At 36.5% G+C, this 23,260-nt stretch overlaps 8 protein-coding genes across 8 annotated transcripts; 2 read left to right on the forward strand and 6 right to left on the reverse strand.

Annotated features, from left to right (window-relative positions):
- Positions 1-511: 511 nt before the first annotated feature.
- LOC9329170 (laccase-8) lies at positions 512-3,601 on the reverse strand. Its single transcript, XM_021013768.1, has 6 exons — positions 3,446-3,601; positions 2,736-2,887; positions 2,368-2,612; positions 1,962-2,072; positions 866-1,825; positions 512-773 (listed from the first exon to the last, which is right to left on the reverse strand). Exons 1-6 carry the CDS (start codon positions 3,542-3,544, stop codon positions 589-591), a joined length of 1,752 nt encoding a protein of 583 aa, XP_020869427.1. The 5' UTR covers positions 3,545-3,601; the 3' UTR covers positions 512-588.
- A 1,699-nt stretch (positions 3,602-5,300) lies between these two features.
- On the reverse strand, positions 5,301-6,100 carry LOC9326451. The gene has a single exon (XM_021015163.1). The coding sequence runs from the start codon at positions 5,935-5,937 to the stop codon at positions 5,587-5,589; it is 351 nt and encodes a 116-aa protein (XP_020870822.1). The 5' UTR covers positions 5,938-6,100; the 3' UTR covers positions 5,301-5,586.
- A 685-nt stretch (positions 6,101-6,785) lies between these two features.
- On the reverse strand, positions 6,786-7,998 carry LOC9329172 (dehydrin COR47). The gene is made up of 2 exons (XM_002893065.2): positions 7,551-7,998; positions 6,786-7,411 (listed from the first exon to the last, which is right to left on the reverse strand). Exons 1-2 carry the CDS (start codon positions 7,887-7,889, stop codon positions 6,956-6,958), a joined length of 795 nt encoding a protein of 264 aa, XP_002893111.1. The 5' UTR covers positions 7,890-7,998; the 3' UTR covers positions 6,786-6,955.
- A 2,850-nt stretch (positions 7,999-10,848) lies between these two features.
- LOC9329173 (dehydrin ERD10) lies at positions 10,849-12,040 on the reverse strand. Its single transcript, XM_021014701.1, has 2 exons — positions 11,604-12,040; positions 10,849-11,518 (listed from the first exon to the last, which is right to left on the reverse strand). The coding sequence occupies exons 1-2, from the start codon at positions 11,919-11,921 to the stop codon at positions 11,066-11,068; spliced, it is 771 nt and encodes a 256-aa protein (XP_020870360.1). The 5' UTR covers positions 11,922-12,040; the 3' UTR covers positions 10,849-11,065.
- Positions 12,041-13,644: 1,604 nt separating this feature from the next.
- On the forward strand, positions 13,645-16,089 carry LOC9329174. Its single transcript, XM_002890343.2, has 2 exons — positions 13,645-14,303; positions 15,433-16,089. Exons 1-2 carry the CDS (start codon positions 14,188-14,190, stop codon positions 15,638-15,640), a joined length of 324 nt encoding a protein of 107 aa, XP_002890389.1. The 5' UTR covers positions 13,645-14,187; the 3' UTR covers positions 15,641-16,089.
- Positions 16,090-16,875: 786 nt separating this feature from the next.
- Positions 16,876-19,809, reverse strand: LOC9326453 (4-coumarate--CoA ligase-like 2). The gene is made up of 6 exons (XM_021014244.1): positions 18,433-19,809; positions 18,194-18,339; positions 18,037-18,104; positions 17,834-17,936; positions 17,608-17,745; positions 16,876-17,478 (listed from the first exon to the last, which is right to left on the reverse strand). Exons 1-5 carry the CDS (start codon positions 19,691-19,693, stop codon positions 17,632-17,634), a joined length of 1,692 nt encoding a protein of 563 aa, XP_020869903.1. The 5' UTR covers positions 19,694-19,809; the 3' UTR covers positions 16,876-17,478; positions 17,608-17,631.
- On the forward strand, positions 16,931-17,550 carry LOC9326452 (auxin-responsive protein SAUR61). The gene has a single exon (XM_002890344.2). It carries the CDS (start codon positions 16,990-16,992, stop codon positions 17,431-17,433), a length of 444 nt encoding a protein of 147 aa, XP_002890390.1. The 5' UTR covers positions 16,931-16,989; the 3' UTR covers positions 17,434-17,550.
- A 475-nt stretch (positions 19,810-20,284) lies between the features above and the next one.
- LOC110225191 (4-coumarate--CoA ligase-like 4) lies at positions 20,285-23,071 on the reverse strand. The gene is made up of 5 exons (XM_021014245.1): positions 21,535-23,071; positions 21,027-21,166; positions 20,880-20,947; positions 20,644-20,746; positions 20,285-20,520 (listed from the first exon to the last, which is right to left on the reverse strand). Exons 1-5 carry the CDS (start codon positions 22,757-22,759, stop codon positions 20,407-20,409), a joined length of 1,650 nt encoding a protein of 549 aa, XP_020869904.1. The 5' UTR covers positions 22,760-23,071; the 3' UTR covers positions 20,285-20,406.
- Between the last annotated feature and the right edge of the window lie 189 nt (positions 23,072-23,260).

A 23,260-nucleotide genomic window follows, 5' to 3' on the forward strand; every position in this document is an offset into this window, starting at 1 on the left:
TAATTGTCCATCGCCAGATGATGTGGTTTTACCAGGCAGAGATCTGGATTAACTCGAGGACAACTTGATCTTTATTTTATTCTGCCAAATAGCCGAAGACGAAGATCTGGATTTACTCGGGGACAACTTTGTTTTACCAGCCAGAGGGACGAAAACGATTACCAATGCGCCAGGAGAGAGAAGAAGGACGGCAGAAATTTCGGAGGGTCACTTCAACATCAGTTCCTTATCTCACCAGTTGGATGGTAAAATGGTCATTTTACAAACACAATATGGTATGAATGATAATTGGACTTCCAATGTGGTAGAAATGATAACTTTTGGACAAAATGTGATACCAATGCTAATTTTCCCTAACTTATTTATTTTAGAGTATTCATTTTTATATAAATAAATTTATTGTTTCTCGTACAAATCAGTTCAAACATTGTAGTGCACTAATTTTTTTTTGAATAAAGACAAGAAATATACAGAATTTTAAGAAATAATGATTTCCAAAAATGTGGAAGCAATGACCAATTGACTACGATTGATAGTCAATATAAAATGTATTTAGAAAGAAACAAAAAATAACGAACGTAGCTACTTTTAGTAAGACAAATCAACATTAGTCATCGGAGAGTCATAGATCCTAGGATCCCTAGTGCATTGCGGAAGATTCGACGGTGGAGATGGCAAGCTCGTTTCTGGAGTTGGCCCATTTTGAACTATGAAAGCCATCATAATTCCGTATGGTAAATGAGCATCCATGTGACAATGGAACAGCCATATACCTGCAAACATACAAGTTCATATTCATATTAATCCATTTATTAATAATTAACTGGTGTAGTAGATACTAAAAATATATATAAATGTAACTAACCAGGATTATTAGCGATAAATCTGAGGACAACCCATCCACCTGGTGGTACACCAACGGTATTACGCATTTGTGGGTTAAATAGATTTAGCTTTCTTGCATCACGGACAGGATCGTAGTTACCAAATCCATAACCCAACACATAGAAGTTGAAGCCATGAAGGTGCATGGGGTGGCTCTCCCTGGTGAGTATCGCGGTGTTTTGCAAAACGATCTCGACTGTAGAATTACACCTAATTGTCTTGACGCTAGTCTTTCTTTCCGGAAACATCATCTTGAAGTCAGAATTGGTACGCTGTTCGAATCTTGTGTAATCAAATTTAACCGGTGGTTGGTTGGGAAAATCGTCGGTGTAGACTCCAGTAATGTTGTAAAAATAAGCCTCTTGCATAGAGATTCTCTCCGGGATCATAAAAGTGCGGTTGTTGAGAGAACCAGCATATCTTTGACCTAACGGTCCAATACACTTGGTGTTCGAAGGACATGGGTCTAAGCCAAGCCCCATCGTTATGAACATCTTCTCGTCTATATGGCGAGGCACTGGTGTCCAGTGTGGTCCACCCACGAGGCTAGTGATGTTTGATGAGAACCTATGAGCGGTGGGTATGTCATTCGGCGCAGGCATCAACGGCTTCACGGGCGATGATGACGTGGCACCCTCGTAGACGATTAAGCCTCTGGTGGGGTTGGTATCAGGGGTCGGTATCCCAATGGCACTAATGTAAGGGATGGTGGCCATGTAGTACTTTCCAATGGGCTGGTCGGCGGTGAGAAGTGCGTCAACGGTTTGTCCCGGGGTTAAGATCATCACATCGGTTAGGTACGGTGTCGTGTAGACAGCATCTACAGCGACAACTGTGACGTTGTGATTGGCTATTTTGAAGAAGAGGTGAGTGTTGAGTGCTGCGTTTATAATCCTTAGCAAGTATGTTTTTCCTTGTACTACCTTGAGGTTAAACATTCCTAGGGAAGCCAAAAACCAAAAAAGTCAATTATGTTTTTTTGTTAACAATTGTTGTGTTAATAAGTAATAAGGAGGTCGATAATTTACAAAAGAAGATCAAAGTAACTTTTTATTCAAGTCAAGAATGAGTATTACTATTCTTAGAGCAAGGATATGAATCTCCAGCGAGGCCATTCATGAGGTAAGCATCAGAAACCGGAGCTGGCCGTATTTCGAGAAGTCTAACATCTGTGTCCCACCATTGTTCTGGCATATTCATGTTTTATCAAACAAATTATATTAACAATTTGAATATTATATATCAGGTCTTTTATATATTTGGTGGATGTTTATTTTAATCCGAACCAACTCGTCCGGATGTGGCCTAGATCGAAAAAGTCGTAACAACTTGTAAATAATAGCTATTTGGAAAAACATTATTTTTTTGAACAAATCTATCTTTTAATTTAATATTATACTGAATAAATATAATTGAGAATTGCCATTGTCCCAAATGGCCAAAATTGATTTCGACAATAAAAAAGGGAATCGAAATGCTTACGAAAAATGAGAGGAACTTCCTCGTAGGGTTTAGGAAAAGGATAAGGACGGCCGGATCGGGGACGGATGAGTAGAGCCCCGTGAAGAGTGGCTCGTAGATTAACGACGTGTGCATGCCACAACAATGTACCTTCTTGACCGGTAATATCGAATTGATATGTGAAGTTGTAACTAGGTTGAATCGGACATTGAGTTATCATATTTGCACCGTCCATCCATACGCTCTTCAGCTGAAAAACTCCATGCCTATACATATATGTGTAAAATCAAGAAATAACTTTTACTAACACCTAAATTGATATCAAAGCCCGTAATAAAAGAAGAAATAATAATAACAATATTGAGATCAATAAGTAGTTACTTAATTACCAGTGGATGGTTACATTATAAGTTGAGTTGTTGATGACATGAACCACAAGAGTGTCGCCTTCTCTAACGTTGATCGTTGGACCGGGAAGATTTCCATTAACTGCCGGTATCATTTGTTCCTTGCATAACGGTTTCACCATGACGTCTTTGACCTGTTGTTGTCAGACGCCGTTAATATATTAACTTCTTCTTTTTTTGGCAATTATTAACATTTTCTTATGGCAAAGTTAAAAGTTAAAAGCAATACTAGTTTATATGCGTTGTCTTATATTTTGTATATATTTTTTTCTCCCAATAGGTCTATAATCTAAACATCTTAAGTCAGTTTAATACACATATAAGTTATAAAGTAAAATGCAAACAAAAAAACAACATTTCACGCTTTATATATTCGTAATATACCACTATGTATTTATATAATCTTATTTTGCTAAGAGTATTTATAAAATCTTGAGATAAAATATACTAAAACTCGGGGGTATATTAGATCGATCCACCAAATACGGTAATAAATTTTGAAATGAAGGAAAACAAAAGCACGTACGTGCACACCACCAACTTTTCCAATTTTAAGAAATAGTATATAGTGTAAAATGAAAATTTGTAATATATAGTTTCCAACAGTAATAAAATTAGTCGGTAATTTTTTGAATTATATTTTATAGAGGAGAGAAAAACAAAGAAGGAGAATTTGGTATAAGAGTAAATACTTGGAAAACATGTTCGACAGTAGCTGCTGAGGCAATGGAAGAGAAGAGAAAAAAGACGAGGAAGACTTGATTTCGGAGATAATGATGAAGTCGAGGCATTGTTGATGTAAAGATATGGAATATGATATTTTTGCCCTACTTGTGACTTTGTGAGAGACTCATGATCATACGCGTATTTATAGAAGGAAGTAAAGAACTTAAAGGAGAGAGATATGGCAAATGTTTTGATAAAATTTGCCCACTATTATATTAGAAATGGCCATCTCAAACACTTTGACAGGACAAACAAAAAATAAAATAAAAATTGCAAACTATCATGTCTCTTGGATTAGTTTTCATGCACTTGCATGTAAAATATCTGTGCTTTCTGAAACATTCCTTCTCTGGTCTCTTATTTTATATTTGTTGCTTGGCGAAGTCGTAAAGTCGAAGTTTCGAATACGATTTCGTCCCTTGTTGATTGTGGCCTAAAAATCTATTATAATTGATGTTTCCAAAGTCATTATATATATATTATGTCACATCTTAAAACTTAAATATTAACCTCCATTTTATTTATGATATTAGTATTATATACTACTTTAGGTGACATTTGAATGACTTTATTTTTGTATTTTTTTAAAGGTTTTTTTTTCCCTTTTTAAAAAAAAATAGTTCATTTTTTCGTATTTTGATGAAGAATTTTCAAAAAATTTGGCAAAAAAAAATTTCGCCAAAGAATTCTTCACTATTTTGCAGTTCATGAGTGGAGCTCCTACAATGTCATCAACAGTATTGGCAAGAAGGTGTCTTTGTTACCTAATGACTGAAATGTTCAGTGAGGCTCTAAGCGATGCGATGCAAGCGCAAGTAGCTTCACTGGAATGGCCAATAATCCCTCTCTTATTTACATGTGGTTTGTCTCTTGAAGCTCGAGATGGAAGCTGAAGCTAAAGAAGCACTTAGAAATGGTTCTGCTTTTGAGGCTAACTAGACTGACTTTATGAAAATACTTATTTTGAGAAACTGTGAATACATACAAAAACGTATACAAGTCAATGTGTACCTATTCAAAAAAAGTATGGACCTACACAGAAATAAGTTATATTAATTGTGGTGCAGATATAACAATCAATGAGGGCGTTTGGTCTAGTGGTATGATTCTCGTTTTGGGTGCGAGAGGTCCCGAGTTCGATTCTCGGAACGCCCCTATTACTTTTTTTGTTATTTTCATGACGAAAGGATTAGAACCGGTTATCAAAGCTGCGGCGTATCTCCTTCCTTTTACCGCCATTTTAGTGTTCGAGGAGGAAAAGAATTAGACTGTTTGTCTAATTCGATTCTATGGATGAAGAGAGTGGCATAGAGAAAACGAGAAATATAAATATGGGTGGAATAGAGAAAATGTATTTGTGGAAATGAAGGTAGGAAGAAAAGAAAAGTAATACGTTGAACTCTGACTTGTCTTCTGCATCAGCTAGTCAGCCCAGCTAAGGTCCTGACCTAACAACATGGTTAATACTTAAAACCAATAAGATTTTAATGTTTTTTCTTTGTTAAACAAGCAAGATTAATGTGCTACTTTAGAAGCAGCTATAAATTAATCAAAATGATTTTTTTTGCTCTCTACTACTCTAGTTGATTACCATAAAATGATGTGTAATCAAAGATACAATATTGTAAAATTATGGTAATTAAGCATTTTATTGAATATTTAGATTAACACACAGTCGGATTGCATATCTTACTCACCAACACCAATGTTTATACTACATTGAATTGTTTGGTTCAAGAGCTGAATTGACACCATCTATTGCTGTTGATTTTAACCACTATAACCCAAAATTCTGTGCAAAGTTTTAAAACGCAGTCAAAGTGTTCGATGAAATGCCTCAGAAGAAACTTACAATTGCTTGATCGAAACTAAATCAAACGATTCAGCCACAACAAAGTAAATACGAAACAGATTCTCAAATAAGTCAAACGATACACCGTTGTCTGAATCACATCAACCTTTAAAACCCTACTCATTCATTAGCTAAAACCTTCCAATCTAAAGACAGAGCCATTACAGGCAGAGACATGTGTTTCAGAACTACAATAACCATCATACGAGTAAGAAAATGGTAACCTCGTTGACATAAAATCAATCAAATCTCCGTTCACTTTTTATCGTCGCCGAAAAGTAGACGGAGACGAGAAGCAAAGACGCCGGTAGAGTCAATCGAAGCTTGATGAAGAAGATCGCTCTTGATTTTACTCATACGATCCGTCAAACTATCTTGCTCCTTCTTGAGAACAGCAGTGTCTTCCTCCAGATCGTGAATTCGGTACTTCTGACTTACCGATCGGAAACTCAGAAGCAAAATCCCAGTCATGGCGAAGAACTGGAAGAAGCTTTGCTTGTTCTTCTTCACATTCTCGAAGAATCCAGACGCTACAGCTGTTAAAGCCTTCGCCGGATCTTTCCCGGTGAGAGGATCAGCAGATCCCTGTGGCGCAGACGAAGCCATTTTCGATGTCTAAATGAACCCAAAGGGGAATGAGTTTAATCAATCGTCTCTAAGAGAGAAAAAGAAAGGGCTCTCGAAAATGCCCAATACATTTTTTTTGCTTTCGATTCAGAAAAGGCCTATCGTTGATTTTCATAGCCTCTAATACAGTTGGAAGGTTAAAAGCGCAAACCAAAAGGCAAAAATATGAATGAGATGAATAAAATTCATGGTAGAAAAAATTGTTATAGCATAAATAGTAATCATATAATCAAGTATGTAGAATGAACATAATAATATTAATGGTTTATTTGTCTTGTTTATTTTTATTATATAACTAAAACTTATTTTTCTCTCTGTTATCAAAAGACTTATTTTTCTCTTTGTTCATTATCAGTGTTTAATGTTTGATGATGATGGGTTCATCTAGTTTAAAAATGTTTGGATATATATGTCAAAAATCCAACCAAGCCAGATGGCAAAAAACTGAAATGAAATATTCGTATTATTGTGATAAACATTATCTGCTGGTTTTAGTATTTGTTCACTTTCTTTTTCCCTTTTTTTTTTTTTTTTGTCAATCAAACACCATATATTAATTCACGGACGAGAACTCTCTTCTAGAGAGAGCCAATTGGATACCGTCGAACTTACATGGGAAAAGCAGAACTCGCAACCTCTTGCACCGTCATCATTTGAAACTTTTGTCAATTGAGCCAATTGGATACCGTCGAACTTTCTTTTCCTCTTATGCATGTCATCATTTGAAACGTTTGTCAATTCGAGGTGATCATGTGAATAACGTAATCACCAAACGTAACATTGTAACAGTATGCGATGAGTTTTATGGAATACCAAATGAAATTATATAAACTAGAAAATATGCAAATTTTATATATAAAAAGATAAAATGAAATTACAGATCAAATGCAATCAACGAAAGCCACAAGAACAACTTAAAAGAGAAATATAATAATGATCACAAAAACACAGCAAATGTCCCACTCCCACATCATTATTCATTCTTTAACCATTTTTCTTAATCATCAGTCTCTTTTACTTTCTTCTCTTCCTCTTCACTGGTCTTGGCATGATAACCTGGAAGCTTCTCTTTAATCTTTTCCAGAATGCCCTTCTTCTCCTCCGGATGTTCCACCGGATGCTCCGTCGTAGGCTCCACTGGATGCTCCGTTACAACCAACGGTGTGCTGGTAACAGCTGGTGAATCCTCTGGAGTCTTGTCGTGGTGGCCAGGAAGCTTCTCCTTGATCTTCTCCCCTAGTCCTTTCTTCTCTTCCTCGGTTTGGTCATGCTCCACCACACTCTCCGACACTGGTACCGGGATGGTAGTGGAAACTGGTACATCATCCTCTGGTTTCTTGTCGTGGTGGCCTGGAAGCTTCTCCTTGATCTTCTCCGCTAGTCCTTGCTTCTCTTCCTCTCCTTCAACGATCTTCTTCTTCTCCTTCTTCTCCTCCCCTTCTTCATCGCTCGACTGTTAGATATTCAAATTTCAAGAACCATGAGTATGATTATTGGTACAATCAAGATCTACAAAACTAATCTAAATCTTGTATATAAGTATCTCTTATCAACCATTTCGATCAAATCAAATTTCATAAATTTTTACTTACAGAGGAAGCAGAGCTGTTGGATCGGTGAAGCTTTTCGATGACACTAGGCTTGTTCTCCTCATCTTCCTCGGTCTTCTCTTGAAGCTCTTCAAGGAGAGTAATCTTGTTCTCCTTCACTTCCTCGTGCTCCGCAGCTAACTCCGGTTCCGAGATCTGAGCCTTATGATCAAACTCAGACTCGAGCGTCGTTGTCTCTTGAGGTTTCACTTCCTCTTCCTTCTTCCCCAAGAAATCAAACAATCCACGATCCGTAACCTCTGTAGTCGTCGCTGGTGATTCCTCTGTTGCGACCTTTGGTGTCTCGTGCTCGGGAACGTTGTTCTTGTACTCCTCAGCCATAGTTAATCTTGATTCGATTGAAAGGTTAACAGTAAACAGAATAATATGTGAGATTTGTGTAGTTGCTTTTAGATTGTTTTGTGAATGAGTAATGTTTATGATGAGAGAAGAGAGAGCGGGGGTTTTTATAGTGTCAAGAGACTCAAGACTCAAGAGAAGGGTCCAGGCCAACGCGGAGGTAACGCTGTAAAGATTTTTTTTTTTTTTTTTTTTTTGTCAAAACGCTGTAAAGATTTAGTTAATTTATTTAGTAATCCAAAAGATGGATATTTATTTCTGGAATTGCATAATGACCCCTTTTTCTTTAAGTCGGTAGATGAATATCATGATATCACCACCTTATTTTTTCTTAATTTAAGGATTTATGTTTTAATATGTAGATGAAGAGTTAAACTAATATTAGATAATCGCATAGTCATGTACTTTTATCTACAGGAGCTGTATCAAACTATAGTCTATGGTTACGTGGTTGAAGTCCATCCTTTTATTCTATTATTTTATTGCATTTTATCAAATTAAATAGATAACAGATGTATAAGTAAAGAGTTTCAATGGACTAGGAGTATAATGTAGTGGTTTGGAATTTGAATTTGATGTTATGTCACCATCATATTATTTCAAGCTTTTTGTAAGAAGAAAAAACAAAACACTAAATAATTTGTCTGGAAATAGAACTTAACAATTTTTAACATTTTTTCTTGTTTTTTATTTTAAATTGTTTTGACCTTTTACTTTACTAAAAAAAAATATGAAAGAAAGTTCAAACTTCAAAAGGGGTGTTTCCAACTCTTTTAAGACTTTCAGGTTATGTCTCTAAAATTTATAAATAAAGGGGTAAAGTAAAATAAATAGGAAGTAATTATAACCGAAATATGAACAGCATTAACCAGCCAAAAGATCAGTATAAATGGAAAAAGATCAGTATAAATGGAAAGACTAATGTAAACATTAGAATAATTTAGAAGTTAGAACGAATTAGAAGAAAAACAGAATAATGTAGAAGGCATAGATGGAGCCAATATACTACTAACACGTGTCAAAAGAGGTGTAAGGGCCCCACACATGGAACTGAATGGTCGGCTTTGATAGGCTTTAAGCATAGTTGTCGGTCATGTGGGCCATTAGACACGTCGGCTATAGCTAGATTGCAGATATTTTGCGGGTAAATTACAAACATGGCATTATTACTCCTCTAATAAATTGCCTTTTTAAGAACTAAGACGTTAATTTGTTCAAAAAAAAAAAAAAAAAAAAAGAACTAAGACGTTAACAAAAAAAAATTATGCATCAAAGTAGATTTTAATTTTGAAATAAATTTGTCAGAAGATAAACAACGGTATTGAAATAATTATATTATAAGTATGAAATTTTAGGTATGTGATGTCGTTTTTTGGCTTGTATGATAACGGACGAAAGCTTTATCGTTATATTTAAATAAGATTTAACAGATGGGGCATTTGAGAACGCACAATTTCGGATTTTGCTTAAAGTTATTAAATTATATGAATCGTGTTCGGTTGAAAGATTTAAGACGTTGTGCCACTTGATAAATTGAGACGTTTCATGAACACGCGACCCGTAATTAACAGACCGAATTTTAAAAAACTTAGGCATTGGGGTGGTCACTCTACCGACACATAATACCAAACAAAGCAATCGTTTTCGTTTGCTATATTGATTTTAATTAATTTATCGCGTTAAACTTTTACAAACTACAATATAAACAAATTTGTGTAACCACATGTAAATTTACCTGACCTAAAAAAAAAACGAAAAAAAATCTAACCGCATTTCTCAAAGAATCATATAGAAAATGAATTGATCTTATAGAGATGTACTATTTGATTAGAAACAAATGTTGAACCGAATCTAAACCATTATCAAACCGGCTTTTATATATTTTAAACTGGAAATCTTAAAAATTGAACCATAGCCATATCAAATACCTCGGCACTAAAATATGATATGCTGTGCCGAAAATTTAGCAATTAGGCTATCAAAACGGATCAAGGTCTACGACTTTCAATTAACAATCAAGCACATGATGCGGGTACGGCCCGATTATAAAGTCTATGCACGGGTTCTATATATACGTCATGTATACAAAAAATAAGATGGTGAGACAATGATGATATGTGTCTAGGCTACATATGTCTTGGTCAAATATAAGTCTATTATAAACTGAAATTTTAAAAACTCTTTCTTTTACGAATTGACAAGTCTATTGCCTAGTTCACTCACTACTAATATTAAGAAGTAATTAGTATATTCATTTTTTTTTCGTCGTCTAAATTTATTACTAATTGCAAAATTATGAGAACTATTACATAGACGATTTTACAACTGATAATTCTTTCCGATTTTTACTAGATTCACGACAGACTACACTTCCTTCTTCGTGATCTTGATGAATACCAACATGATCCACAACCTGGCGACACTTCCTTCTCTGCGTAGAATCCTGGCGAACGGCTATAATTGTACATCGTTGGAGATCTCTTGCACATTTGCCTCCATTAATATGCAAATTTGTTAATAAATCGCAATATCTGGGACTCGAACCCCAGACCTCTTGGTGTAGAAGCATTAATCAATCCTTGGTCAACCAATGGGCCAAGGGGCTTCCACAATTAGTATATTCATTTATGTACAAAAATACTAATAATTAAATCCATAAATGTGATCTTGAACTGGTCTATTATTATGAATGTAGCTATAATTTCCATATATATCAAATGTTAAATACTTTTTTTTTGGAAAAACTAAAATTTTAAATACTAACTATATTAAATTTAGCATGTCATTTGGTTCAACGAAATCCATAAAGAAAAGTTGGTACATCTTACAGTTCTCATGAACAACAATAGTTCCAGGTGAAATTATTGAGTCACCATATATTTATTTAACGCTAGCATGCTTTCATCTGAAATTCTGATTTTCTTTACATAAACACTATTCATGAGAAATCATCCATTTAAGCTCCATTGAGTATACGATTGTTTCCAATAGATAAATAGTTTTATATAATAAACACAAATGATCTATCACTAAACACAAACTTGGATAACACAGCTTGAAATACAAAAGAAAAGAGATAATGATCAACATTAAAAAAAAAAAACACAACAAATGTTCCACTCCCACATCATTATTATTCATTCTTTCATCTTTTTCTCTTAAAGAGACTCTTTATCTTTCTTCTCTTCCTCTCCACTAGTCTTGGCATGATAACCTGGAAGCTTCTCTTTGATCTTATCCATAAACCCCTTCTTCTCCTCCGGATGCTCCGCGATCGGTGTTGCTGTTTCAACCAGCGGTGCGGTGTTGACGACCTGTGACTCCTCTGGTTTCTTGCTGTGGCCTGGAAGCTTCTCTTTGATCTTATCCATTAATCCTTTCTTCTCTTCTTCCTCTGGTTTTTTATCGTCTACCAAATGTGGTGCTGGCATGGTGGTGACGACTGGTACATCATGACCCTCTGGTTTCTCGCCGTATGGAAACTTCTCCTTGATCTTGTCCATTACTCCTTGGTTCTCCTCTTCCTCTGTTTTCACATCACCTTCAACGATCTTTTTCTTCTCCTTCTTCTTCTTTCTCTTCTCACCGTCTTCACCTTCTTCATCACTTGACTGTTGAATATTCAGAATTTCAAAACCATGAGTTTGTTTCAAGATTTAACCAAAAAAACTATAAACGAATCAAACTTTTACTTACAGAGGAAGAAGAGCTGTTGGAACGGTGGAGTTTGTCGAGGAGACCATGCTTGTTTTCTTCTTCCTCCTCGTGTTTCTGGTGAAGCTTCTCAAGGAGAGTAGGCTTATGTTCCTTCAGTTCCTCGTCTTCGTGCTTGGCCACAGACGGCTCTGGTTCAGAGATCTGAGTCTTGTGCTCGAACTCAGATGCGAGAGTTGTCGTTTCTTGAGGTTTCACTTCCTCTTTTTTCTTCAAGAAATCGAACAGTCCCCGTTCCTTAACCTCCGGCGTCGTGGTTGATGATTCCTCTGGAACGTTGTTCTTGTACTCTTCTGCCATAGTTAATCTTGAATCGGTTTAATTAACGCTTAACGAGAATGATAAAGAGAAATATTCAAAATTTCGATTTGAGCTATAAGTTGCTTTATGATAGTTTTCAAGAGCTGTGTGATGAATATTATTGTGATGAGTGGGGTTTTATAGTGTGAAGAAGAGGGTCCAGGCCAACGCGGAGGTCACACGCTGTTGAAGATTTTAATTATTTTTTTTTTAAAATATGGCAAAGGACGTATACTATTTCTTACGTCGGTGGATAAATATCATGAAATCACCACCTTCTTTTTCTTAATTTAAGGATTTATGTTTTTAATATACAGATTAAAGAGTTAACTAATACTAATTAGATATTTGCATAGTCATGTACTTTTATTTCACGGGAAATGTATAGAAGTTTGGTATACCTGGTCGAAGTACTTCCTTCTAATATTATTTGATTGTATTATTTAGAATCTACTGTATAGTGTAGTTGTTTAAAGTTTGAACTAGTAGATGTGTCATCCTCACGATTTAAGGTATATGTTCGAAAAATACTAAAAGGTTTAAATAAGAGATTTTTTGTATTTAAAATTTTTAGCCTTGAAACAAAACTGTAAAATATGTGAAATTTATAGACTTTTTATATTTGTATTCAACTAGGAGAACTGGAAGTCTGTAGAAGAACTTCAAACGTCAAAGACATGTTCTAATACTTTTAGGGTTATCTCTCTAAGAAATAAAAATAACGGGATCAAATTGCAATAACATTAAAATAAATAGAGAGTAGATTTGACCGATCTATTCACAGGTTTAACTAGCCATAGCCATCATGCCACGTAGAAATAAATAATTGATACTACCTGTCAGTAAATAGAAAGACTATGGAGGGATCAAGCCAATACATGGTAGACACGTGTCGAAAGGACGTTTCAGGAGCCCACAAATGGAACTGAATGGTCGGTTTTGATTGGCTTAAGCGTTGATGTCGGTCATGTGGGGCCGTCTGGCTTCTTATGCCACGTCGGCAGAGACTTTCGGTGAAATAACTTGACGTTAATTACCTTTTTAAGACGTTACAAAAAGAAAGAAAAAACATGCAGCAAAGTAAAAATTTATCTTTGAAGAAGTCGGAAGCTCTCGAGTCTCCAAGGTGTGGAGTAAATTTATTTAAGATAAAGAAACGTTATTGAAATAGTTAAAAAGAATTAAATTATATGTTATGTATGTGGTGTTGTTTTTCGGCTTATATTACTTATGTAAGCTTAATTAAATTTTTCATTTTATATTTTAAATAAGATTGGACAGATGGGACCATTGAGAACGCACCATTTCGGATTTTGCTTATAATTTAATAAATTATAAGAAGATTAATATGAATCGTGTTCGGTTGAAACTTGAAAGATTCATCACGACGACGTGCCACTTAATAAATTGTGACGTTTTCATATACACGCAACTTGAGTCACATACCGAATCTTTTATTTTCGGCATTAGGACGGTCACTGTACCGACACATACCAAACAAAGCAATCTTTTCGTTGCTATATTGAACAACAATTAATTGATTGCAAACAAGATTATTTTGTACACCTAGTCGAAGAGTTTAATTAGGATAAGCCTCAGATGGAAATGGAAATATAATAAGAATTAGAACTATCTAGAAAAGAGAAGAATGATCAATAGATCACATATAAAATTTCATCCAAAAGTTTCGATAGTAATAAAAAAAATTATACTATACATCTGCAATTATCCCTCTAAAAATCTTATTTTTGAGTATAATGACTTAATGAGACTATGGTACCCCAAACATAAAACAATTTCATAGATCAACAACACACAAATGATCCAACTCCATTAATTTCCGTACACGCAACGGCGATTTTCCCATAAAACGAAACTCAAAATATTTTGTTTAATTTAAGATCTCGAAGGGCCCAAATGTGTAAAATAATACTTACATCATTACACTAACATGGGCTTCTAAAATCAAATCGGGTTAAGAAACCGGAAAAGTTATAACCCGACCCGGGATTTTGACACCGAGACAGGGGAAAGGAGGAAGAGTCTACGCTAACGAACTTTAGACGAATCGAAACATTTTTTGTTTCGTCTCTGAAAAAAATTTGAATCTCCAGAGTTGTTTCCCGTTGTTAGATTCATCGATTTCGAAAGAATTGATCTTGATCGTGTTTCTCCGACGGATTCTCCGGCTATATCAGTCGACTGAGAAGAAAAGGTTTTTTTCTTCTGTGGTGGTGAAATCGGAGAATCGCAGCATAGGAAAGCGATGATAACAAGATCGAATCTAGCAGAGCAGCTGAGGGAATATCAGATTCGATCTAAGCATGATTGGGCTTCTGTCTCTTTCTTCTCGTCGACCTCGAGTTTTTCTTCTTCCTCTAGGTGAGGATTATTTGTTTTCATCATTCGAGATCTGTGCTTTTTTTGCTTTCCAATGATCGTCTTTGTATTTCGTACAGTTATGTTCTTTGGTGGATGTGAGCTTTGGTTGCATAATATTTAGAGAATTGGATTTGGTTACATTAATTTTACATTTGAAAGTTAGGGTTTGGGAGATCTGAATGTAATGTTAACATGATCCTGATTTATAGAATTAGATATCATCTCTTTGTTAAAATCTGGCAAGGGGAGATTTTGGTTGTGTGTTGAAGGAATGCATAATTTGAGTAAAGCATAAGTTTTTCCTTTTAAGATATTTTCAGCTTCATTGCACATTATATCACTCTTTTACTCACAGAAGAGAAAATTTGCATACCCAGAGGAGTGAATAATGATCTCTGGCTCTATCAGGCATTATTTATGGTAAGTCAAGCTAGTTGCACTGTGAAGACCTTATTTAGACTTTGACATTGTCATTTCAGGCAAGATGAAGTTAGTTCTGTATGTAAAGTAGCTATAGGTTTTCGAGTATAGTGTGTTTACTTAGAGTATTCAGTCTCACTACTATTTCTGTTTTTGGTTAACTCGATTGAAAATATAATATCTAACACCATCCATATTGCGGTATAATTATTGAAGTTTCATTATAGGATCAGCAGCAGTTCATGCTTATCGTTGTGTGCTTGTGGGGTTTTGTGATATATAGACAGATACGATAAAGAGAGTAATAATGCACCCATGTGTTTCTTGTTTCCCTTCGAATCGCCTTCTCACTCGTATACAATGTGGTTCATTCCGTTTTCTAGCTAAGAAGGAGCTACTTATTATCAAATACAAAATATATCGTGTACTTGTCTTTCTCAGGATACAAGTCCCACATATTACTGTCATAAGATTATGTAGAGCAAACTCTTTGTTTTTTTTCTTAAGTAAATTACACTGTAGTTAATCGATTTAAATCTCTTTTCAAGATTGAATCCCATTTTTATGAGGTTAAATTGATCGAAATTCTCTTCCTTCTTATCTCTTACAATCATTGATTGAGTCCTTTGTTGTTTGACTTTTACGGATTAAGCTTCAAATCTTCATGAATTACATGTTTATTAATAAGCTTCTATTTGGTTTTATCCAGGGTGGATGTTGTAGTCTTTGTCATCTGGGAGCTAGTCATCTTAGCATTCTTTGTGTTTTCAGCGGTTTCCTTGTACTTCAAGCGGTTACAACTCGCATTCATCTTGATATGTGTCACGTTGATGCTACTAATTTGCATGAAGGTCACAAAGCAAGTGAGGTTAGCCAGAAAGAAGAAGCGAAGGATGCTTCTTCCGCTATCTATGTAAAGTTGCAACATCACCATCCCCATATGAGAAGTTGCAATCTTTTTCTCTTACTTAGCCACAAAACTCACCTCCTGGTTCTCCGTGCTGATCCAGTTACGCGTTTAATGGATGAAGATGACAGTTATGCTCACGGCACGGGTAGAGTGAGGCCAGGGTGGCTGAGCCGGGCGATTTCAGGATTTTAGATTTAGAATCAGACAATCATTTTTCTGATTAGCATTAGGCTGCAATCTGGTTTTGTTCAGAGAAAAAATACATGTGTTCGAAAGAGTTGTGTTTCATGTGTAATTGTGGTTGTGAATTTCAGACGGTTTAGGGTAAACGAATGAGAAAAATAATATTGAAGCTTGCATTATTTCTAGAATGTCTCGAAGATTAGTTTGTAATTTGTCTGATTTCGGCTTCTACTTGGTTTATTCTGAAACAATAAAACCAATCCTTTTACATAATTTTTTTGGTTCAATTTATGGTTCAGACCTCATAGGTACATATCACAAAGATGAAGATGCAGCAAATAGAAATTAGAACGGTGTACTACTCGGGACTACTCATACATAGTTGAAAAGTGAGGGCTTGTAGGATTTCATGTGACTTGAAGAAAAAGACGAGAAGAAATTAAAATAGGGGAGATAGATACACAAGAAAGTAAGAATAGAGAAGTTGAGGACGTGAGTATAACAAAGAAAAGCAGCAGCAATTTGCTCTAAACGGTCACATCTCACATGCTCTATTGTCACCACCACATCTCCTTTTACCTTCTCACAAACTAATACTATGTGGCCTAAATTATATGTAAGTGTTCTTTACCATTCGCAATCAAAATCGTTTATGCACATCTTTTTTTTCTTACCTCAGTTTACTTTTTTTTTTATGGTATGAACCTCAGTTTACTTTATTTATTAGTTATTAATTTAAAACAATTGTTTTAGTATATTCATACATAGTTTTGTTTAAATATCTTTCGTTTTTATCTGTTTTCAGATTTTAACTGACAATTTCTTTTTTAGATTTAACAATTTGGTTTATATAATACTAATTTTATTTTTATCATACATATTTCAGATTTTTTTGCCAAAAAAATTATTGTTGATAGAGATCCAAGACAATAATACATCCACTTACTCTCATATAGTAATATCCTTTTAACCCAAATAATGAAGAATTACACGGCTACCTTACCCCTTCCACACATTCCTAATCCTCTTTTTGGGCCGCAAAACAACTACCACAAACACTAATCACATTTTGTAGTATATATATGTGGAGAGAGAGGCAAGTATAGTTCAGACAGTAACATACTAACAGTATACACAACGGTATTATATTTGTAACAGATCAAAGTTCTCTATATGTCTCTGAAGAAAAGGTCTTGCTCGAGGCTTAGACTCACCGATTTGATGGAGAAGTGGAGGAAGTGTAAGAAAGGACACTTCGCTGTGTACACCAGAGAAGGCAGGAGGTTTGTTTTGCCGTTGGATTATCTCAAACACCCAATCTTTCAGGTCTTATTGGAGATGGCAGAGGAAGAGTTTGGTTCCACCATTTGTGGCCCTTTACAGGTTCCTTGCGATGGAGGTTTGATGGATCACATCCTCATGTTGTTGAGAAACAGGAATTTGTCTGACCATGATGATGATGGTGGTGATGATGGTGTCAAGAAGAAGACGATGAATCAGGATGTGTCCCCCATGAGCACGTCGTGCAAGGGAGCTTCATCAGTTTCATATTTCTTCCCTCTCTTTCGTTGCAACGCAGCCCATGATCAGAGCAAGCTCCAGTCTCTAGTTTTTTAACAGTTTGTGCGTTGTGGAGAGCGCTTTTACACACAAAGGTCTTTTCTGTTTGTATATATATAGAAACAGAGATTCTATATAAGCTTTCAGTTTGTATATCATTATTCAGTTTTGACAGAGATATCTGTAGAAGAAGTAAATTAACATTTAAACCAAACAAACGGGTTAACTAACCGCGAAGTGCGACAGAGCTTCCTACTAGAGCTTTGAAGTTGTGAGCTTTATAAGTTCTCTTCTTAAAATCTTGCCAGAAGGATTTTTGGGGATTGAAGCTAAAAATGTGACTTTGCGAATCCTCTTGTACGGTGATACCTATGTAATCCAAACAGAATTCCAGTTAAACCTAAGGAACCACGGTCAGAGTAGTTAAAAAAACATGATCTGCATTGTTGAAAAAAACCTGTTTTGCGACAAACCCCATGATTTCGTTTTCGGATAAGTTACTTGAAGCTTTTCTTACGATATATGCCATTGGATATTGTCCAGCTTCCATGTCAGGGATGCTTCAAAAACCATAAGAAAGAAAAGTAAAAGCTTCAGCCAAAAAAAGAATCATTAAAGAGAAGAATTTGCTGATGGTCCATTGTTAAAAGCAAAACTTACGGTATTACTGCTGCATCAGAAATCTCTGGATGAGCAAGCAACAATGCCTCTAGTTCAGCTGGAGCAACCTAACAAACATTACCAAAACCATCAACTTGACAATTCAGATGATCGATGCATTAAGAAAGATTAACTGAAGTTGAGTGTAGTTATTTACCTGATAACCATTGCATTTGATGAGCTCCTTTAATCTATCAACAACAAAGACAAACCCATCACTGTCAATGTAACACAAATCTCCAGTTTTCAACCATCCTTCTGAATCAATAGTAGAAGCAGTAGCTTCTTTGTTCTTGAAATAACCTATAAACAACCCAAGAAGTTTCAGACAACACCAATAACAAAAAACAAAACACATTTCACAGACAGATGAACTAAAGATCAAGAATCAAAAACCTTTCATCACAGTAGGACTTCGAATCCACAGCTCACCCGTTTGATTCACACCCAAAACCCGACCCGTATCCGGATCCACAATCTTACCTTCCACATTTGGAGCCAGTAATCCAGAGGCTCCATACCTCTTAGTCTCCTCTTTATTAAACATAGAAGCAGCTATGGCCGTCGACTCAGTCAAACCATAGCCTTGTAGAATCTTAACCGTCGGATAATTCTCAACGAACTTCTCCGTCACTTCTCTACTCAACGGAGCTCCTCCAGCCACCACAGTGTGCAACGAGCTCAGATCATACTTGGAATTGATCTCAGTTGCTCTGTTAACCATAGCAACCACAATCGGCGGCACAAGAGAAAGGTACGAAGAACGGTGAATCTCCACCGCCGAGAGAAGCTGAGCCATATCGAATTTGGGAAGAACCACGATTGTCCATCCTAACGCGATTAGCCCCGTCGCGAAACCACCGAATCCGAATATGTGACACATTGGGATTGTGCAAACGGTTCGCTGCTCTAAACCGAACCGGGCCCGGTATGCTTGTACCAATGCGATTAGGTTACGGTGACTCAGCATTACTCCTTTACTCGTCCCCGTCGTACCTGATGAGTATAACAGAGCCGCCGTGTCGTCCTGTTTGACTCGTTGCTTAACTCGTGACTCACTTGGTTCCGTTTCAATCATCGTCTCTAACCTCCCGACTATTTTCACGCGGTCACCGTAAGTTTGTGAATGCACGTGGTTTTCGTCCATGAGAACCACCGGGAGATTCGAATTCGACGCGGCGGCGAGTTTGGAGAGGAGTTGGCATGTGGTGAAGGCGAGAACAGGACGCGAATCGCCGATCTGTTTGGAGATTTCGTCGGAAGTGTTGACCGGATTAGCTGTGGTGATGATTGCGCCGAGTGACATTACGGAGAGGGAGACGATGGGGAAGAGGATTGAGTTTGGAGAGAGTATAATGACGACATTTCCCTTGCGTACACCTAATGCGTAAAGACAAGCCGCGACTCTTTCGACACCGAGCCAGAGCTCGGGGAAACTAAGACGACGACCGGTGACGGCGTCGACGAATACAGTTTTACCGCGATGAGGCTGTGACGAAATGAAAGACGTGACGTCGAGAAATTGATTTGGCGGGAGAGCCATTGGCTCACGTTTGCTGTAGAAAATCGATGTTGATTCACAGAAACCGCTTTTCCGATCTATCGTCAGTGTGCTGGATCCGATTTCGCTGCCGTCGCCGCCGTGTTTAACCGCCATGTTACGGGACTTTGGTTGTATCGAAAGCCTCTCAGTGATTGGTCGTTATTTTTGTTTTGTTTTATGGTAGATATATAAATATTTAATGAAGAGAAAATTATACCCGCAGAAGGATCGGGATACTGAAAATAAAGAGATGAGAGGAGGAGAGAGAGTTCTTATAACTTCTTATTGTTGAAGAATCAATTGTGATTTACAACGAACGAATTCGTTCGTTTATATAGGCAAGAAAAAGTAAGTTACTATACATGCATAGTAACGGTGGGCTCCACACAAATTATATTTTAATTTTAATCTTTTGAATGCGTAGCGTCTATTGTTGACGCTGTATTTTTCTGATTTTTGTAACAGTTTTTTTTTTTTTAAGAGATTGGTTTCTATGACGTGGAATTTTTTATATGGGTAAAACTAGCCCACTTCACTTTGAGCCGATCGTCCATCCCTCTTTTTCTTTGGTTTCTTTTTTTTTTCTTTGATTAAAATGCTGAATTTCGGATTATTCATCTCGTCATAAGTCATAACACATACATTTGTTATATTATTTCTATTCACTTTTGTAAATTATAAATTTGAATAAGATATAATATCGTGTTATCAGAAAATTGTCTCAAACATATTTCATACGAGTCTCTTTAAATTTAAATTATTCAGCATTATAGATATATTACAATTTCTCTCTTATTGAAAGAACATTTCAGTATAATAAGATCCTTTCATAGTTTACAAGTAGCCAGTTTGATTAGATCCTTGCGAAGCGTCTTCCCAGATGCAGTCTTTGGTATGGAATTTATAAATGCGACCTTTCTTATTTTTTTATATGGTGCTACCTGTTCAAAATTTTATTATTCTTTTAAAACCAACTATCATAAAATTAAATTACTACCTAAGAATAATTTAAAGTAAAAACAAGGTAAAGAAGAAGGTGTTGTTTTGTGATTATAAAAGCAGACCTGCTTAGAGATGAAGTCAATAACGTGTTTCTCAGTGAGATTGCTCTCATGTTTTCGTACCACGTATGCCATCGGATACTGTCCTGCTTCTTTATCCGGAAACCTTTGTGATACACAACAGAACCATCAACCATACATGAACAACACGAAACTCCACGTTGTTTTGACGTTTTATAGAGAAAAATTCATGGTGTTTTATAATGGAAGAAAATAAAAAAAGTAATGAAATATTTTACGGAATAACGGCGGCATCGAGAATGTCTGGATGAGTAATTAGAAGAGCTTCTAGTTCAGCTGGAGGTACCTGTTTATCGAATTCGAATCGTTAGATCTTTATTTTGAAATTTACAGTGTTTGTCAAATAATGAAGATAGATGTTTAACCTGATAGCCTTTGTATTTGATCAGTTCTTTCAATCGATCAACAACAAAAAGAAACCCATCCTCATCGAAGTAGCAAAGATCTCCTGTTTTTAGCCATCCTTCTAAATTAATCGTCGTAGCTTCTTGGTTTTTGAAATAACCTTACACTCAAATAAATATAAATTATTAATTCAAAAAAATATATGCAACGTTGTCAAATAAAATAATAACACTTTAAAATCATATGATACATACAAAATTCACTTACACTAAATCCAAAACCATATGCAAAATCCATCACTTCTTAAAAAAAACTTGGAAATCAAATTAGACTTCTTGGCTCTTGCTAAATTTGATTATTTGTCTCATAAAAAGTTATAAACTTGATCCCAATAATTACAATTAAATTTATATTCAACTTATACATTGATCTGACATGATCAATTTTACCTCTGACAAAAAAATGAATCAAGTTATTACTTTTAACCGCGAGCAAAAAATCTAGTGATATAGCGTCCTTGTTTTTTACCTTTAGAAATTGAAGGACCCTTGAGCCAGAGCTCACCCGTTTGGTTAATTCCCAAGACCCGACCCGTATTCGGATCCACGATCCTCGCCTCCACATCAGACGTCAACATCCCCGCCGTGCCATATCTCCGGCTCTCCTCCACTGAATTCGTAAAAGCCCCTCCGCCATTCGATTCGGTCAAAGCATACCCCTGGAGTATATCAACCGTCGGATATTTCTCTAGAAACCCTTCAGTCACCTCCTTGCTCAACGGTGCTCCACCACACCTCACCGTTGTTAGTGAGCTCAAATCGTACTTAGCCTTGATCAGATCTGCGTCGTTAATCATAGCTACTAAAACCGGTGGCGCCAAAGCCAGAGCCGTGGCTTGATGCTTCTCCACCGCATCCATCATATCGTGGAGCTGGAATCTCCGGAGGATCACCACCGTCGAACCCAATGCTACGGTGCCCATAGCGAAGGCCAATAACCCGTAGGAGTGGAACATCGGGACGGTACATATGAAAATATCGTCTCGTTTCAAATTATCCGATATGAATCTCGCCACGTGAGTTGTTAAATTCCGGTGAGACGAGATCACACCTTTGCTCGGTCCTGTGGTTCCCGACGAGTAAAGCATCATCGCCGTGTCGTCCTGGTTGACTCGGTCTCTGACTAGTTTCCCACTCGGTTCTTTCTTCACCATGTCGCTCAAAACCCCAACGACTCTGACCACGCGAGTGAACTCCACAGGCTCCTCGTCTTCGTTGTCGGTGAGGACGACGGAGATAGCGGCGGAGAGTTTGGGTGCCAGCTGGCGAGTGGTGAAGACGAGAGTTGGATTACTGTCGGCGATTTGTTTAGAGATCTCACCGGCGGTGTTGAGAGTGTTGGCGGTAGTGACGACGGCGCCGAGAGACATGACGGAGAGGCAAACGACGGGAATGTAGATTGAGTTTGGAGAGAGGATGAGGACGACGTCGCCTCTCCGTATTCCGACGTCATGATAAAGACAGTCAGCGACATTATCAACAGCTCTCCAGAGATCGGAGAAGCTTAAACGTTGGCCCGTGGCGGCGTCGATGAAGGCGGTTGTGCCGCGGTGCGGTTGAGAAGAGATGAATGTAGTGACGTCAAGCGACAGATTTGGCGGGAGACTCAATGATTGGCGCTTGCTATAGAATGTAGAGTTTGATTTGCAGAAACCGCTTCTGGGATCAATGAGAGATATCTGAGAATCTGCCATTTATTCTCAGGCGTGTGAATATGAAGCTCTCTGAGCAGAACACAAACCCAGCGGAAGAATTTGAAGAGTGGTTAATACAAATTTATTTTTTGTTTCTTTTCCCGAAGAGTGCTAATGTGTAAATCAAGTAGATAAAGAGTAGTTTTAGTATATGAAAATTATCAAAACGATAAACCCTTTACCAAGAAAATATAGCTATCAATCAAAACCACTAAATAAAATTCGCAAGTAATACCGAGAAAGGAAGAGATAGACGTCGATTTCGACTCACCACACAGTGCAGCTTTGTGAAGACTATAGCCCAAATTGGACTTGTTAGCACATATCAAAACTCATCCAAAATTACTTTAAATGAGATATTGGTGAAATGTTACTTCTTATTTGTTTGTTTTTTTCACAAGAAATACCTTTTTAATATAGAATACTGTTTAAGTTTTAATGTAATGTTTTTTGTTAAAAATATTTGATTTTTTTTTTGTTAAATCTGATAAACAAAATTCA

The sequence above is a fragment of the Arabidopsis lyrata genome (assembly GCF_000004255.2).
Source record: "Arabidopsis lyrata subsp. lyrata unplaced genomic scaffold ARALYscaffold_1, whole genome shotgun sequence".
Lineage (NCBI taxonomy): Eukaryota > Viridiplantae > Streptophyta > Magnoliopsida > Brassicales > Brassicaceae > Arabidopsis > Arabidopsis lyrata.

What these genes read in the sequence shown, in the direction of transcription:
- LOC9329170 (XM_021013768.1), bottom strand. Translation starts at nt 3,544, where the DNA reads ATGCCTCGACTTCATCATTATCTCCGAAATCAAGTCTTCCTCGTCTTT. An exon ending in CTGTCGAACATGTTTTCCAA is followed by an intron (nt 2,888 to 3,445) that starts GTATTTACTCTT and finishes TGACAACAACAG; the next exon opens with GTCAAAGACGTCATGGTGAA. An exon ending in GGAAGTTCCTCTCATTTTTC is followed by an intron (nt 2,073 to 2,367) that starts GTAAGCATTTCG and finishes TGAATATGCCAG; the next exon opens with AACAATGGTGGGACACAGAT.
- LOC9326451 (XM_021015163.1), bottom strand. Translation starts at nt 5,937, where the DNA reads ATGGCTTCGTCTGCGCCACAGGGATCTGCTGATCCTCTCACCGGGAAA.
- LOC9329172 (XM_002893065.2), bottom strand. Translation starts at nt 7,889, where the DNA reads ATGGCTGAGGAGTACAAGAACAACGTTCCCGAGCACGAGACACCAAAG. An exon ending in CCAACAGCTCTGCTTCCTCT is followed by an intron (nt 7,412 to 7,550) that starts GTAAGTAAAAAT and finishes AATATCTAACAG; the next exon opens with TCGAGCGATGAAGAAGGGGA.
- LOC9329173 (XM_021014701.1), bottom strand. Translation starts at nt 11,921, where the DNA reads ATGGCAGAAGAGTACAAGAACAACGTTCCAGAGGAATCATCAACCACG. An exon ending in CCAACAGCTCTTCTTCCTCT is followed by an intron (nt 11,519 to 11,603) that starts GTAAGTAAAAGT and finishes AATATTCAACAG; the next exon opens with TCAAGTGATGAAGAAGGTGA.
- LOC9329174 (XM_002890343.2), top strand. Translation starts at nt 14,188, where the DNA reads ATGATAACAAGATCGAATCTAGCAGAGCAGCTGAGGGAATATCAGATT. An exon ending in AGTTTTTCTTCTTCCTCTAG is followed by an intron (nt 14,304 to 15,432) that starts GTGAGGATTATT and finishes GGTTTTATCCAG; the next exon opens with GGTGGATGTTGTAGTCTTTG.
- LOC9326452 (XM_002890344.2), top strand. Translation starts at nt 16,990, where the DNA reads ATGTCTCTGAAGAAAAGGTCTTGCTCGAGGCTTAGACTCACCGATTTG.
- LOC9326453 (XM_021014244.1), bottom strand. Translation starts at nt 19,693, where the DNA reads ATGGCGGTTAAACACGGCGGCGACGGCAGCGAAATCGGATCCAGCACA. An exon ending in AAGTCCTACTGTGATGAAAG is followed by an intron (nt 18,340 to 18,432) that starts GTTTTTGATTCT and finishes GGTTGTTTATAG; the next exon opens with GTTATTTCAAGAACAAAGAA. An exon ending in TCAAATGCAATGGTTATCAG is followed by an intron (nt 18,105 to 18,193) that starts GTAAATAACTAC and finishes AATGTTTGTTAG; the next exon opens with GTTGCTCCAGCTGAACTAGA.
- LOC110225191 (XM_021014245.1), bottom strand. Translation starts at nt 22,759, where the DNA reads ATGGCAGATTCTCAGATATCTCTCATTGATCCCAGAAGCGGTTTCTGC. An exon ending in TCAAATACAAAGGCTATCAG is followed by an intron (nt 20,948 to 21,026) that starts GTTAAACATCTA and finishes TTCGATAAACAG; the next exon opens with GTACCTCCAGCTGAACTAGA. An exon ending in CTCGATGCCGCCGTTATTCC is followed by an intron (nt 20,747 to 20,879) that starts GTAAAATATTTC and finishes TGTATCACAAAG; the next exon opens with GTTTCCGGATAAAGAAGCAG.